Source organism: Plecotus auritus (assembly GCF_963455305.1).
Source record: "Plecotus auritus genome assembly, chromosome: 1".
Taxonomy (NCBI): Eukaryota; Metazoa; Chordata; class Mammalia; order Chiroptera; family Vespertilionidae; genus Plecotus; species Plecotus auritus.
In genome coordinates, this window is record NC_137770.1 from 216,978,651 (window position 1) to 216,994,284 (window position 15,634).

General features: G+C 38.8%; 1 protein-coding gene across 5 annotated transcripts in view; it reads left to right on the plus strand.

Annotated features, from left to right (window-relative positions):
* The window catches only part of FRYL (FRY like transcription coactivator), a 262,703-nt gene that overhangs the window by 180,924 nt on the left and 66,145 nt on the right, over nucleotides 1–15,634 (plus strand). For all 5 annotated transcript variants that reach the window (XM_080646343.1, XM_080646344.1, XM_080646340.1 and 2 more), the window contains 8 exons: nucleotides 2,702–2,793; nucleotides 5,319–5,491; nucleotides 7,224–7,384; nucleotides 7,935–8,045; nucleotides 8,869–9,023; nucleotides 9,331–9,430; nucleotides 13,193–13,361; nucleotides 15,280–15,539. In XM_080646343.1, coding sequence (XP_080502469.1) covers nucleotides 2,702–2,793; nucleotides 5,319–5,491; nucleotides 7,224–7,384; nucleotides 7,935–8,045; nucleotides 8,869–9,023; nucleotides 9,331–9,430; nucleotides 13,193–13,361; nucleotides 15,280–15,539 — 1,221 coding nt within the window. The remainder of the gene's footprint in view (nucleotides 1–2,701; nucleotides 2,794–5,318; nucleotides 5,492–7,223; nucleotides 7,385–7,934; nucleotides 8,046–8,868; nucleotides 9,024–9,330; nucleotides 9,431–13,192; nucleotides 13,362–15,279; nucleotides 15,540–15,634) is intronic.

Consider the following 15,634-nt stretch of genomic DNA (forward strand, 5'->3'; position numbering starts at 1 on the left):
AATAAAACTTTATTTACAGTAACAGGCAGCAACAGGCCAAATTTGGCCTGAGTGTCATATTTTGCCAATCCCTGGCCTAGATCCCCAAATATAAAGATGTGTGACAGGTTCTGAGCCACTTATAGAAACCATAGGTCCAGTGGGACAGACACGTGTGAACCATAATTGTAACAATGTGTTGCATACTGGGGTAAAGCCATAGATAAGGGGCCATACAGCTACGGAGAAGAAAGCCTTCGGCTCTGCCTGTGAAGGAAGGGAAGGCATTATGGTTGAAGCACTGATACTTGAGGTGAATTTTGAAGTATGTCCCCCAGTGGACAAGCAAGGGAAAGACATTCTAGACAGAGGAACAACATTTCCAAACTTCATAAAAGAATCTGGCCATTGCAGGTTCTTTTGTGTCATTATATAAGGGGGAAAGGGACTGATTATGCTAGAGAGGAAGACAGGGAGGACTCCTGGGTCCAGCTGTATCCAGCAGACCAGTGGTCCCCATAGGACACTGGCATCTGAGAAACACCTGGAGAGCCTGTTAAAAATTACAGGTTTCTGGGCCTATTGAAGGAGAATTTCTAGAGTGGAGCCCAGAAACTGTTTCTGAAGTATCTTAGTTGAGTCTGGTGTAGAGCACTGAGAATCTGTGTTATTAACGTTGGAGAGCCACAGAGGAATTTAAACAAGAGAGGAAGATGGTGAGAAGAGCTACCCTGTTAGAGACTTTAAAACAGCATCCAGCCCTGTAGAGCAAGCATATCAAACTCAAAGGCTCACACAGGCCAAATAAACAAGGTTTAAGTTTATGTGGGCCGCAAAAAAATAAAAGCTTCAATGTTCATAGAAACGTAGGTTTATTTTGATTGAGACATGCTGAATACAAAGGGCTGAAATAAATAAGTAATCATTAACATAAAGTAATAGAACATTTTAATAAAAATTAGTATTTTTTCTTGAACATTAACTTAACCAGACACTGAATAACTGCACAAATTAATAAGCGTAAAGCAAATAAACCTATTTTTCTTGTTCTCCAAAAGCAAACTATTTCCTGTTGCCACACACTAATGACGTGGCAATCGGCTGCTAAAATATTCGCTGCTAGTATTAGTGAAGAGAAATGGTGCGCCTGCGCGTAAGGGAAATGAATGCAACACAATTATAGTAATTGGTCATTAGCGAACGTTGTAGTTCGTTTTAATAATTATGTATAACAGGATATTGTAAAAATTAAGTTTCGAAATCTTTATGAAAACTTTCTTACATACCGTTATATTGGGTGGGCTGCAAAAATAGTCGTCGTGGGCCGCATGCGGGCCGCGAGTTTGAAATGCTTGCTGTAGAGAGTAGTGACAGTTTTCCTGTTTTGTAATTAATTCAGTTTTTGTTTCAGAATGACTTATTAGGGAGAAGTGAAATCAGAAACGAAATTAAGTATCAGTATTTATATTACATTTCAGGGGGTGGGAAGTCATCATAGCAAGTGAATGTGTCCAGTGGTGTGCCTTGAATGTAAGATATATTTTCAGAGCTTTAGACTCACAGTCTTTCTATGGAGACAAAATAAAAACCAGTCAACTAAAACTTTGCAGAAATCTTCAAAGACTGTTAAGAAGCCATCCTGGTCAATATGAGTGTATTGCTGAAAATTTCATAAAGAGCTAAAATACTTTTTATTTTTTAAGCCTTGCTTGAATATGTATGTATACTGAAAGGCAAAATACTAGTGTGTGGACACAAAAGTGGAAGACTAATAACTATGTTGTTAACCGCTCTGCATTATACAGATTGCAGTATAACTAAGTAATCCAAAGGAGGGGTGAGGGAGCTCCGTCCTAGTGCTGTACCAATTCCCCTGAGAAGCTGACTCGGGTGGAGGTGTTGCACCTGTTGCTCTAGCCAGGCGTCCTCAAACTACAGCCCGCAGGCCACATGCGGCCCGCTGAGGACATTTATCCGGCCCGCCGGGTGCCACTGCCTGTCCTGCTTAGCAGCCAACTCGACCCGGGCCCCGGGCCCGCAGTGCACATAGGAATTTGTTCATAGTTTTTTTTTTAAACTATAGTCCGGCCCCCCAACGGTCTGAGGGACAGTGAACTGGCCCCCTGTTTAAAAAGTTTGAGGACCCCTGCCTAGGCATTAGTACTTCAACCCTAATCAGACAGAACATTTACTCATATCATAATGATTAAAGACATTTTTATTTTGTTGTTCTTGTATTTATTTTTTTGTCTCTGTGTGTTAAAATGGAAAACGTAGGCATGAGCAAAATCGGAGGACTCTTCTGTCCCTCCTGTGATGTTTTCCCTGCCCTGCTGTCCTATTTCGGGAAGTATCTTAGGGATTCTTTGTCAAAGAGAACAGGTTAACTAAAAGCTTCAGTCCTTCTAAAGTTGTCAGGTTGGTAAATCACCTAAAAGTAACAGTAGAATTTTTATTTTCCTCCCCCATACAAGGGGTATCAATCACCGTGGAAAATGTCATGTGATTTTATTTGCTCATTAATTTCAAACTATCCACACATATCTCTTTGGTGCGGTAGCTACCAGAGAGCTTGAAATCCGTATTACACAACCAACGTAATTTCAATAAGCCGCAAAGCTCTAAGACATTCGCAGTATTCTTTGCAAGTCACACCCTTGCGAGGTTTTTGATAAATTTCCCTGAAGGATTTTTAATTGATATCTTCGTATCCTTGGAACAGAATATGAAACGGCGCAGGCGTCGAGACATTTTACGAGTACAGCTGGTACGAATATTCGAACTGCTGGCAGATGCTGGTGTCATTAGTCACAGGTCAGTGCTGGATTTTGCTCTTTTAAACTTTGAAATAATTAGGGAACATATTTTTTCTCTCATGAAACCTAACAGAAAAACACCTTTGCAGCCAAATTACCCTGTCTGCATTACTTTTAAACATTATTTACCAAAGTCAAAGAAATTAACTGATGGCTAAAAAAATGTATTTTTACCTCAAGCAAACTAACATTCTAGTTTGCTTGAGGTAAAAATTGGCGATAATGTTCCTATGATTTTGATATTTGTTGGAATGTAGTAACCCAGGCAAGTGGGTAGTAGCCTCTTTTTTTTATTTTTATTACTAATTTAACTATTTCTCACCTCATTTTTAAGATCTATTTCTCCTAGATTTGTAAAAATTGTAAAAATCACACAATTAAAGGTGCCACATAATAAAGTTCGCATATTTATTCCATTCAACTGTTAATCTATCTTGCTGGGGGGCAATATGAAATCCACAAACATAATTTGTAACTGTTTTCACCCGTCGCCTATGAAAACATAAAACCTGGGGTTGTTGCTGGAGTAGAGGCATCTTGACACGAAGAGCAGCCCCTGGCGGAGAACTTCGTCAGCTTAGTGTTGAGAAATAACTATTCCTTAGGAGGTAAGGGTGTTGCCTGATCATTGAAAGAGAAAAATACGCATCTGACCATTTCCCAAAAAGGCAACTGAAAAGAGATCTTGAAGGTCTTAATAATCAAACAGGTATAGGATTGTTACTTTTGCATCTATCCTGGTTATTTCTGCGTATGCTTTTGACAAGTGCTTTTAAAATAGAGCTTTAATCAGTGAGAATTTAAACCCTTGGTTTACCATTCTTGTACAGAAAATGGAAAGAAAGAAAAAAGAAACATTCTGTTTTCTGCCCCCCCCCTCCAAAAAAAAAAATAAATAAAGCAGTTCCAGTTAGAAAAAAGTAAACTTGAAACTTGCTGGGATTGATTCGTAAAATTAACCTAAAACTCATCTGAATCACTTTTCTCCTCCTTCAGTTGCTTTTAATGTGTGTTAATGAGTGAAGAATCTTCGAATGATACTGTTTGGGAACTGCAAGATGTTGGCTTACTTAAAACTTAACTGCCAAAGCCGTACTCATTATTGAACAGTAATGGTTTTGAACACAGTTGTGTGCTTTGTTTATTTGTTTGTTTATTTATTTATTTATTTATTTATTTATTTATTTATTTTAAGAGAAATGAATATAACACTATTGTATGTCTGGCTTTTTATTTCCTTGACTAAGTCAAAAAGATGAATTCTCAATGTCAAGAAGGCAGGGATATTTATTTTGTTGACCTAATTGGTCCTATGTACATTGTAGGTAACTCAGTGAATATTTCTTAAATGAGTGGAATCTGAGCCGGGTTGCAATCTGCTAAATTGGTTTCTCATTCACCAATAAAGCATGGCCTGGAGTTTAAAAACACTCATTGACAGAATAAAGGAAAAATTTTCATCATGAATTCATTCAATATACAAGGTGGGCAAAGTGGGTTAATAGTTGTGAATATGCAGAACATAGAATTTATTCTTGTATTATTATTTATTAATAATAATATTATTAATATGAACAACTGTAAACCTACTTTTGTCCCACCCTGTACTGTAGATGTTTATTAGAAGCTATTCACTAGTAAAAAATAATTTTATTTTTAAAATCACATATCTTAGATGTACTTTTCAAGTATAACACAGAAAAGCTGACCAAAATAAATGTAAACATAATAGCTAATCATTTATGTAGCACTTATAGTTCATTGGGCCTTTCATATATAATAAGTCAGTTATTTTCCTAGTCAAATGCTCTGAAGCAGATGCTAATCTCAGGCTTAATAACTGATGGAACAAGAGTGGAATCCGAGACTTCTGACTCCAACCAAATGACCCTCTTCCACTCAGTGGGTTCTAGGCGCCAGAGCCTTCACCTCAAAGAGAATCTTATTGCAGAGATTCTTGAGGCAGCTCCATGGAGCTAGAGAGAAGATTTGAAAACCAGCACTGTTACTTGAATTCCCTTATATTTTTATATCCCAAATAATACCTGTCCTAGAATTGTGCTAAAGGAATATTATGAATATGCTTCGCAACTATGAGACTGGGTAGAACTAGTCTTTCCTCTTTCTTCCTTTCTAAATTGGTCCTTCCTATCCCGTATGCCTCTTTATTTCCTTACTCTGAAAGCTGTATATTTTGATGGAGAGGGAGTAATACTTGGCACTCGAATAGTTGATTAAAGTTAGATATGGAACTGCATAATATAAATTGCAGTAGTAATTCCTTGATTAAGAAGCACCTTTTATTTTTACATAACCCCTGAGCTATGGAGCCAACTGCAAGAAGCACCATTTATTTTTATATCTAAGTAAGCCAAGCACACATTCATTTAACTTTTGTGTATTAAGTTGCATGCTACCAGGAACAAGCAGAGTTCCAATTTTGATTACTTGGAGTTTGTTTTGATTTACATTTATAGTTTAAAATCACTTTTCTTTATCACTCATTTTTTTGAATATTTTCAGTGCAAGCGGTGGCCTTGATGCTGAAACACATTTCCTCAACAACACTTTATTGGAGTATGTAGATTTAACTAGACAACTCCTGGAAGCAGAAAATGAAAAAGACTCTGACACACTGAAGGATATACGATGCCATTTTAGTGCCTTAGTGGCGAATATCATTCAGAATGTTCCAGGTACGTGTTTTAGGTTCTTAAACCACTGATGAATATTAAGGGACCACCATATTTATTCTTCCCCTCAGGTTCTGTAATCTAAGTTGATGAAGCGACTTGTGAGCATACTGGGTAAATGTGTCAGTATTCCATGGATGGCAAGAGTGTTTTGCTTTTTTTATTTTTTTTTTTTATTGATTTTAGAGAGGAAGGGAGAGGGATAGAGAGATAGAAACATCAATGATGAGAGAGAATCATCGATCAGCTGCCTCCTGCACACCCCCCACTGGGGACCGAGCCCGCAACCCAGGCATATGCCCTTGGCTGGAATCGAACTTGGGACCTTCAGTCTGCTGGCCGACGCTCTACCCACTGAGCCAAACTGGCCAGGGCGAGTGTTTTGCTTTTGAATCATTATCAGCAATTAGAAACTTTTTAAAAAAGCAACCCAGCATAGATTTTCAACGATCAAGACAGCAATGCAGAAATGTGAAAAAAATCAATAAAATAAGCTCTTTGGACAAACTTGTTCTAGATGCAAGAGCAAAGAGCATAATGCCCTAAATGGTAATTGAGGATAGAATTAATGAGATACTTTTGAATAATGGAGAGGATATGGGCCATAGACATAAAGTACAAGGATACAGTGTTAACTGAATGATTGATTTAACACATATGTGCCTGTAAGTGAGCACATACTATATGCTAGGTACTGGTTCAGGCACTAGGAATATGGATACATGAATTTCCTTTCAGAAAGTCATAAAAATGTGACTATAGCCTTTAGCATACAATGTAAATACAAATGTGTGTTTTTTTTGTTTCTGGAAAAAAATTAAAGTTGTTACCTTAAAAAGTATATGCAAACAGTTGGATTTAAAGTAAGAGCACGGTTGTGTTTTTGTAAAGGGTCCTGCACGAACTTCTTTAGGTATATTATTTTCAAATGCAGGAAACCTACTTTGAACTTTAGGGGCAAGTGATGCTATTAAGAGGAAAAGAGCATTTTCCCCCCTCTAAAATTTTCTGATCTGAAGCTCACTAATGAACAGATATAATTTAATCAATTACTAAACACTTGTCTACAACTTGCACATTGATTCGTTATGACACGGTTGCATTTCCTCAACACAGATTGCTGCAGAGAACTTGTAGAATAGGATTTTAAATGGAAAAAATCCTTGGAGAGCTTCTAAACTGGTGGTTTTCAGATTATGTTGTCTTCCTCTGGTGCCGTCAGCAAGAGGCAGCAGAATGGGTTTGGATGCAGGCGTCACACTGTACTTAGATCAGCTCCCCTTTTATTTGTTTTGTATATAAAGCTGCTACGTGAGGATTCTTTTGTAAACACAGCTGCACTGCTGAAAACATGCAGAGTTTTAAAATAATTTGTGTAGTCCAAAGCTCTCTCTTACCAGCCAGCCAAGATCCAGAGGTGTGTTTGTGTTACTAATGTCCTGGCCAAGCCCACCATGTAGCCGGCATCAGGCTCCCCACAGCCCTGTGCCTGCCATGAGGCTCTGCTTGCCGGGACGCTGTCTCCCACGTAATGCAGGCCCTGGTGGCGGGCTGCAACCTTGGTGCTGTCACTTGCCTCTGCGTAAATGGTTTGTCGCTACAGAGGTTTTTGTTAGGTTAAAATGAAAACATTTCTGTTTTACAATATTACATGTTGAATAACAAACACGTTGAAATGCACATTAAAGTAAAAGAAATGGAAATGAATTTTTCTCTGTCTATGTGTCCTTTACAGTGCACCAGAGAAGAAGTATTTTCCCTCAGCAGAGCCTTCGTCATAGTCTGTTCATGCTGTTCAGTCACTGGGCAGGTCCTTTTAGCATCATGTTTACTCCCCTGGACAGATACAGTGATAGAAATATGCAAATTAACAGACATCAATACTGTGCACTAAAGGTATTTACTTAGCAATCTGATTGCTTTTTTCCTTATGTTAGGAGTGTAGTTAAAGTTTTTGTCTCTCAATGTCTAGTATTATAAAAAGGGTAGGGATTTCTCCCGAGTACCTGAGAATATTAGAATGTATATATTTGCTTGCTGTATTTTTGTACTGTAAGTTTATTTAAATACATAAAATACAGTACAATGTAAGAACCTTCAGAATCTACCCCAAATTTTGAAGTCCATTGTCTTTAAGAACTGAGGATCACCTAACAGAAATACCTATTTTTTTTCCCTACTTAAGTGCTTTATCTTGCTTGTTTTTGTTTTGTTTTTTCTTCTTTTCCGGTACTATTCAAACTCTATGTCTAATTTGGTACCATGATACTTACTACTCATAATAAATTACTTAGCTTCAAAAATCACTATTGTGCTTTTCTTTGTAAAGACAAAAATGTGTTGTAGCTACATAAGCATGAGTAAAAATAGCCTGCCTCTTCTCATTAAACAGCCACATATTACCTCCGAAATGTTTCAAATGTAATTCTAATATTATTGTTTGAAGGCTATGTCTGCTGTGCTATGTTGTGGCCCTGTTGCAGATAATGTAGGACTTTCATCAGATGGCTATTTGTACAAATGGTTGGATAACATTTTGGACTCTCTGGACAAAAAGGTAATTATTGGTAATTCCCTTAACATTTCATAATTGTCATTGCATTATTTGGAATTAGCCCACTAAAAAACAAGTTGTTTTTAAAATAAGATAGGTTAGAATTACATGCAGAAAACATATTCTGTAAATTAAATAGGATTCCATAATCTAAAATTTCTAATTCTTATTTATTACACACTCTTTGATTGTTTTAATTTCCCTTTTATGTTACAGGATTAATACCGTAGTGTGTATACATCTCACAATAGGGTTCTAAGTCTACAAATAAAGTATTAATGTAGAACACATTGAGCTCTACGGGAGAAATGTTATTTGCTGTGTTTAATTTCTTGTTTTTGACCACTCTCCAATTAATCATTCTTTCTTGCCCTCTGGACCCTGTGCCCTGCGCACTCTCATAGTATACGCGCACAGGCGTCACAGTTTAAGACAGAACTTACATATTTTCCCCTCAGAATAATTTTACTATTGGGTTATCAAAAACTGGAATTAAGCTTGATAAAAATAACTGGAGAGGGTAATAGCTCACTTTGCTGACAGCGCTGCATCACTGTCCACGTTCACCCACTGCCCCTGGGGCTCTGTGGGAGGAGGGAATTGCCCTGATCAGCATCTTGGGAACATGCAGGAGTCCACGGTTAATGGATCCAGGTCGCTTTTTCTAGTGGCTGGATAAAATGAGAAGGAGTTGGAAGAAAAGAGACTGCGTTTTGTGTTAAATGCAATAAGGACATGCATGATATCTTAGTAAAATGTGGAGAAGCAGACAGTTGAATCATATACGACTCTCTCTGCCCTGGGCAATTTTGTGACCTTTCCGTAGGTTCATCAGTTGGGCTGTGAAGCAGTGACGTTACTCCTGGAGCTGAACCCGGACCAGAGCAACCTGATGTACTGGGCAGTGGATCGGTGTTACACCGGCTCCAGGAGGGTGGCAGCTGGCTGCTTTAAGGCCATCGCTAACGTTTTCCAGAACAGGTACTCCCAGTCCTGTTTTTTACAATTTAGTTTTTTGCAAGAAAATATTTCCATTTGAATTCAGAAACCATTATTTTCTTAAGCTGTAACAGAAATTAACCAAAATAAGGATAATGATCATCATGCATTTGTTGTACCTTTTAACTTTAAAAAACAAAACAAAAAAACACACAACATCAACAACAACCCAGTCACCTCCTGGGCTTGGCTGCTGTGTGCCTGCATTCTGGCCCCGGCCTACTATATTTATTAGCTCGTGTGAAGGCCTCTAAATACTCCGTTCCTAACATGTGGAATTTGTCCCTAGGGATTATCAGTGTGACACAGTGATGCTCCTAAACCTGATACTGTTTAAAGCAGCTGATTCTTCTCGAAGTATCTATGAAGTTGCTATGCAACTCTTACAGGTTTGTAAACAAATGTTAATGAAAATCTTTTTACTTGGGACCTAATGAAGCACATCAATCTCTTCTTGCCTTGAAAGTATACTGATATTCAGCTTGATTTTTAATAGCAAACTCTAGTGTCAATTCCTGAGGATCATTTGAAATAGAAGACAAAGATAATATGGGTCATTTAAGTTGTTGTAGAGGGATTATATATGTTACCCCACACACACTTGTGTGTGCACCAGTACCGATAAAAATTGAGTGGTTAGGGCCTATGTGTGTGTCTAACTATTTCTGTTCAGATAAGACTAAGTTGAATTTTTTTTTATTTTTGAGGACCAAGTGAAAAATAATTAGCTCTTTTATGATAACCTTGTATAATTTTCCTTTATTAGGCTGAGAAATATAACCTAGAAAATTAACTTGCCAAGCATGGATGCATCATTATTATACAGTGCTTAAGTAATGGATAATAGATTGAGGTTCTTTACTCAAAAAAGGGTTAAGAGTGGGATTCAAGGAGATGCTGATCTTTCCAAAGGGTTTGAATTATGCCCTAATGTCCTTAATTAAGAAAGTTCAAGGGGGCTGGGTGGAAAAGGTGAAGGGAGTAAGAAGTACTAATTGGTAGTAACAAAATAATCACGGGGTTATAAAGCATAGGGAATATAGTAAACAGTGTTGTCATAACTATATATACTGCCAGCTGGATACTTAAAAAATCGGGGGGACCACTTTATAAAGTATGTGATTATCTGACCACTATGCTGTACATAAGAAACTAATACAAAATAATGTTTATTGTAAACTATAAGTGAGAAATAAAATTTAAAAGAAGAAAGTTCAGTAGGAGAAAAAGGAGACATATGTACTACTATTTGTAATACTTTAAAGAATAAAATAAAGGGAGAAACCAAGATGGCGGCATAGGTAAGCACCTAAACTGCTGCCTCGCACAACAATTTCAAAACTACAACTAAAAGACAAAACGGAGACCATCCAGAACCACAGGAAAGCTGGCTGAGTGAAAATTCTACAACTAGAAAGAAAGAGAAAAGCTCACAGAGAATTGGAGGTACGGCAAAGGGTCTTTGTGCGCGCAGAGAGGAGGGGCGGCTGAGAGCCTGGCTGACTTTCTCTGGCGGAAGGGGGAAGGAAGCCCCCGACCGCACTGAACCCCAGTTCTGACTGCACTGAACCCCAGTTCCGGGCGAGCCCCTGGGGACCCACGCTCTTACGGGGGTAGTCTAGACTCTCGGGCGGAGACTCGGGAGCCAGGGCAGGCGGAGGACTGAAGGCGCGCACGTGCCAGTGTACACAAAGGCTGCGGAAGTTGCCACAGGCTTTCCCTAGTGGAAGGGAGTCAGAGGCTCCTGACTGCACTGAGCCCCAGTTCTGACTGCACTGGACCCCAGTTCCAGGCGAGCCCCTGGGGACCCACGCGCTTGTGGGGGGAGTCTGGACTCTCGGGCGGAGACTCGGGAGCCGGGGAAGGCAGAATTCTGAAGGCGCGCACATGCGCGCAAGGGCAAGGCTGACGGGAAGCCAAGAATGAGACTCCACCCCATCCAAGCTGAGCACAGAGGCTATTGCAATTTGGCAAGTCTAATCCTATAAGGCTGTCTCCAGCACCAAACTTCGCCCAGCGTAGACACAGCTGATCCTTACAGCCAACTGGCCTGGAGGTCAATTCTTCCCAGTGATACCAACAACAATCAAGACTTAATTACAACAAGGTTGTACACACAGTCCACAAAGGGGTGCACCAAGAGTGTCCACCTCAGGTTAACTGGGGAGGCAGACCCACTGGGCCATATTGGAAACCTAGCACACAAATCTACCCTACCAACTCAGGGAAGCAGTGAAAATGCGGCGTCAAAGAATCAGATCACAAACGAAAGAAATGGAGGAAAACAAACGACTGGATATAGAATTCAAAACCACGGTTATAAGGCTTTTCAAGAATATCCTAGAAAAGGCCCATAAATATAATGAGACACTCGAAGATATGAAAAAGGACCAACTAGAAATTAAACATACACTGACTGAAATAAAAAATATTATACAGAGACCCAACAACAGACTAGAGGAACACAAAAATCAAGTCAAAGAATTGAAATACAAAGAAGCAAAAAACACTCAACCGAAAAAGCAAAAAGCAAAAAAAAAAAAATTCAAAAAGTTGAAGATAGTGTAAGAAGACTCTGGGACAACTTCAAGCGTACCAACATCAGAATTATGGGGGTGCCAGAAGAAGAGAGAGAGCAAGATACTGAAAATCTATTTGAAGAAATAATGACTGAAAACTTCCCCCACCTGGTGAAAGAAATAGACTTACAAGTCCAGGAAGTGCACAGAACCCCAAACAAAAGGAATCCAAAGAGGACCACACCAAGACACATCATAATTAAAATGCCAAGAGCAAAAGACAAAGAGAGAATATTAAAAGCAGCAAGAGAAAAACAGTTAGTTACCTACAAGGGAGCACCCATACGAATGTCAGCTGATTTCTCAACAGAAACTATGCAGGCCAGACGGGAGTGGCAAGAAATTTTCAAAGTGATGAATAGCAAGAACCTACAACCAAGATTACTCTACCCAGCAAAGCTATCATTCAGAATTGAAGGGCAGATAAAGAGCTTCACAGATAAGAAAAAGCTGAAGGAGTTCATCACCACCAAACCAGTATTATATGAAATGCTGAAAGGTATTCTTAAAGAAGAGGAAGAAGAAAAAAGTAAAGATAAAAATTATGAACAACAAATACATATCTATCAACAAGTGAACCTAAAAATCAAGTGAATTAAAAACCTGAGGAACAGAATAATCTGGTGAATATAATAGAATCAGGGGCATAGAAAGGGAGTGGACTGATAATTCTCAGGGGGAAAGGGGTATGGGGGGTTCATGAAGAGACTGGACAAAAATCATACACCTATGGATGAGGACAGTGTGGGGGAGGTAAGGGCAGAAGGTGGGGTGGGAACTGGGTGGAGGGGAGCTATGGGGGGAAAAAGGAGAAACAATTGTAATAATCTGAATAAAGATTTATTAAAATAAAACAAAAAAAAAAGAAGGAAAACTCAAAACGTTGCATTATAAGGAGGCAATTTGGGTGCAAATTCTTTGTCAGGTATATGTATTTAGAATTCTTATCCCATTTTCTTAATAGTGTCTTAAAGAGCAGAAGGTTTTAATTTTGGTGAACCCCAACTTATAAATTTTTCTTTTATGTTTGGTGTATTTAGTATTGTATTTTTTAAAATAAATCTTTATTGTTCAGATTAAAAAAAAAGAATAAAATAAAATAAACTGCACTTGTTAAAATAAAAAGAAGTTCAGTAGTGTAGCTCTTTACATAGTGTAACATCAAAAGAATTTTTAGTTTATATTCCATATTTAATGTGTGATTAACCAAGACCTATTTGAAGATTTTCTTTCCACTTACACTTGTTTTATATAGTCACATATTTGACCTGGAAAGTGGTATGTCTTTTTTAAGTAATTTTATATTAAATTGCTGAAGTTATTTTCAAACTATGCTACTAACCCAAAACATTGCCATTAAACACAAGGAGTGCAATGCCTTGTACACAGTTACACGTCTTTTGCAAACATTTCTTGGTATTTAAGATTAACATGTGAAATATTTTACAATATATGTAACTATGTAATTTTTAAACTGGAATACTTCTTGGGAGGATATATATATATTTTTAATTATAGTTGAAATTTGGAGGACCCAAAACATCTTAAATTTATGGCATTCCATCCCCATAGATCCTGGAACCGAAGATGTTTCGCTATGCTCACAAATTGGATGTTCAGAGAACAGATGGAGTGCTCAGCCAGCTGTCTCCTCTGCCACATCTGTATTCTGTGTCATATTATCAATTGTCTGAGGAACTAGCAAGGGCGTATCCTGAGCTAACTCTTGCCATATTCTCAGGTATGATCATTGAACTGGTTAGTAGTTTTTTCTTTTTTAGCAATCATTTCTGAAATACTACTTTTAGGACATTTTAAACATATGGAAGTTGAGGTTGAATCCAAACATACTTACATAGAGAATTTTTTTTCTTTAATAAGAACTCTTAATACTGATCTATCATGATATTTAGATATCTTATTAATGAAGTATTTACAAGACTTTTTCTCACCTTTCCCTCCCTTCTTCACTCCACTGCAGGAAAAACAAACAAACAAAAATGTAAAGGGGTCTTCACATGTAATTTTAAAATATTTTTCGCCCGGCCAGAAATAATGCGCCTCAGTCAGTTGAGCGTCATCCTGTGCACTGAAAGGTTGCCGGTTCGATTCTTGGTCGGGGCACATACCTGGGTTGTGGGTTCAGTCCCGTCGGGGCAAGTACAGAAGGCAACTCCTCGATGTTTCTCTCTGACATCGACGTTTTTCTTTCTCCTTCTCTCCCTTCCTCTCTAAGCATGTCCTCGGGTGAGGATTAAATTTATAAATATGTATTTCTTTAGTAGACCTCGAACTTACTGAATCTTTCAGTATGTGTTTTATCTGTGGACTGGCCTGTCCTTAAAATCCTGCAGGGATTGTGCTTGCTTCAGCAGCACATATACCAAAATAATGCAGAGGCAATGATACAGGTTTCTTTCTGTAGGTAAAGCCTCTGGTCACAGGGAAAGGTCCTGCACAGCCTCAGGCAAAACTTGCTAGGATCCTGCATTGCTCTCTGGTCCAGCTTCCTTTACAAAGAATCCTGCCTGCCAAGGTTTCTGTCACATCAGGGTCCTACCTAGCTGGGTCTCCCTGGACTCAGCTTTAGGAAAATTTGAGGTCCATCTGGTTTAATCTTCTACCTAAAGAACACAGTATTGCAAATGCCCCCATAATACTCTACCCTTTAACTGAAAAGTTCTAATTATAACACGGAAGATACTCAGCTAGTTTTTCTGCTTTCCACCTGCAGCAAGATCTTGTTCTCATCTGGGTACTGCACATGGACCACACCTGGTGTCCGGGGGTGGCAGGGTCTGCCGTGTCTTTTCTTCCATTCAGGCTCAAGGCAGAGCGGCCTCCACGGTGCCTTTCAGCAGTGGAAATGGTTTGTTTCCCACACTGAATTAGCTGAGTGGGGGAAAATAACTTACATTCTCCTAACATTCCGTTCTTCAGCAATTTCCCTGTTTGGTTCACACAGGTAGATGGCAGGGATCATGCCTCTTCTTTATAAATTTGTTTTTAATGGATTTCTGAGTGGAAGAGATAGAGAGAGAGAGAGAGAAACATCAATGATGAGAGAGAATCATTGATCAGCTGCCTTCTGCACGCCCCACACTGGGGATCGAGCCCACAACCCAGGCATGTGCCCTGACTGGGAATCGGATCGATCTTGTGAATAGTTCAGCTGTGAACATGGATATGCAAATACCTTTTTGAGACCTCGCTTTGGGTATATACCGAGAAGTGGGATTGCTAGATCATGTAGTGGTTCTTTTTTCACTTGTTTGAGGAGCCCTTATACTGTTCCATAGTGGTTGCACCATTTTACAATCTCACCAACGGTGTGCAAACGTGCATTTATCTTAACCACCAATGGCATTTTATATAAAAAGTAAGAATGTGATATGTGTTAGCTGTTAATTTTCTTTATGATGTCATCAAGGTCAGATTTATTAAAAGGAGAAACAGTACTCATCATTCTTAAATGCAGTGAATAAAATTTGGCTTCCTATTCTTTAAGATTGAAATTAATTACAAGTCAAAGGAAAGTGAAGTTATAGCAGGTGTTCCTTCTTTTGGCTTGAGTTTTTTTTGTTTGCCTTTTTTTTTTAAACTTAATTGTTGACAGTATTACAAATGTCCCCTTTCTTTTGGCTTCTTTATAACTCTAGAGATAAGCCAGAGAATTCAGACAGCTCACCCTGCTGGGAGGCAAGTAATGCTGCACTACCTGCTGCCGTGGATGAACAACATCGAGTTGGTAGATTTAAAACCTTTGCCCACAGCAAGGCGACAGGATGACGATGAAGATGAGTCCTTAAAAGATCGAGAAGTCATGGTGACTAGCAGGCGCTGGTTAAGAGGAGAAGGCTGGGGATCCCCACAAGCCACCGCCATGGTTTTGAACAACCTGATGTACATGACAGCGAAGGTAAAATGTGTTTGAACTGGCAGCTGCTGCACAGAATTACTGCGTTGGGAGGAGTGAACAAGGTTAGAAGTGGATGAGGAGATTAGAAAATCCTG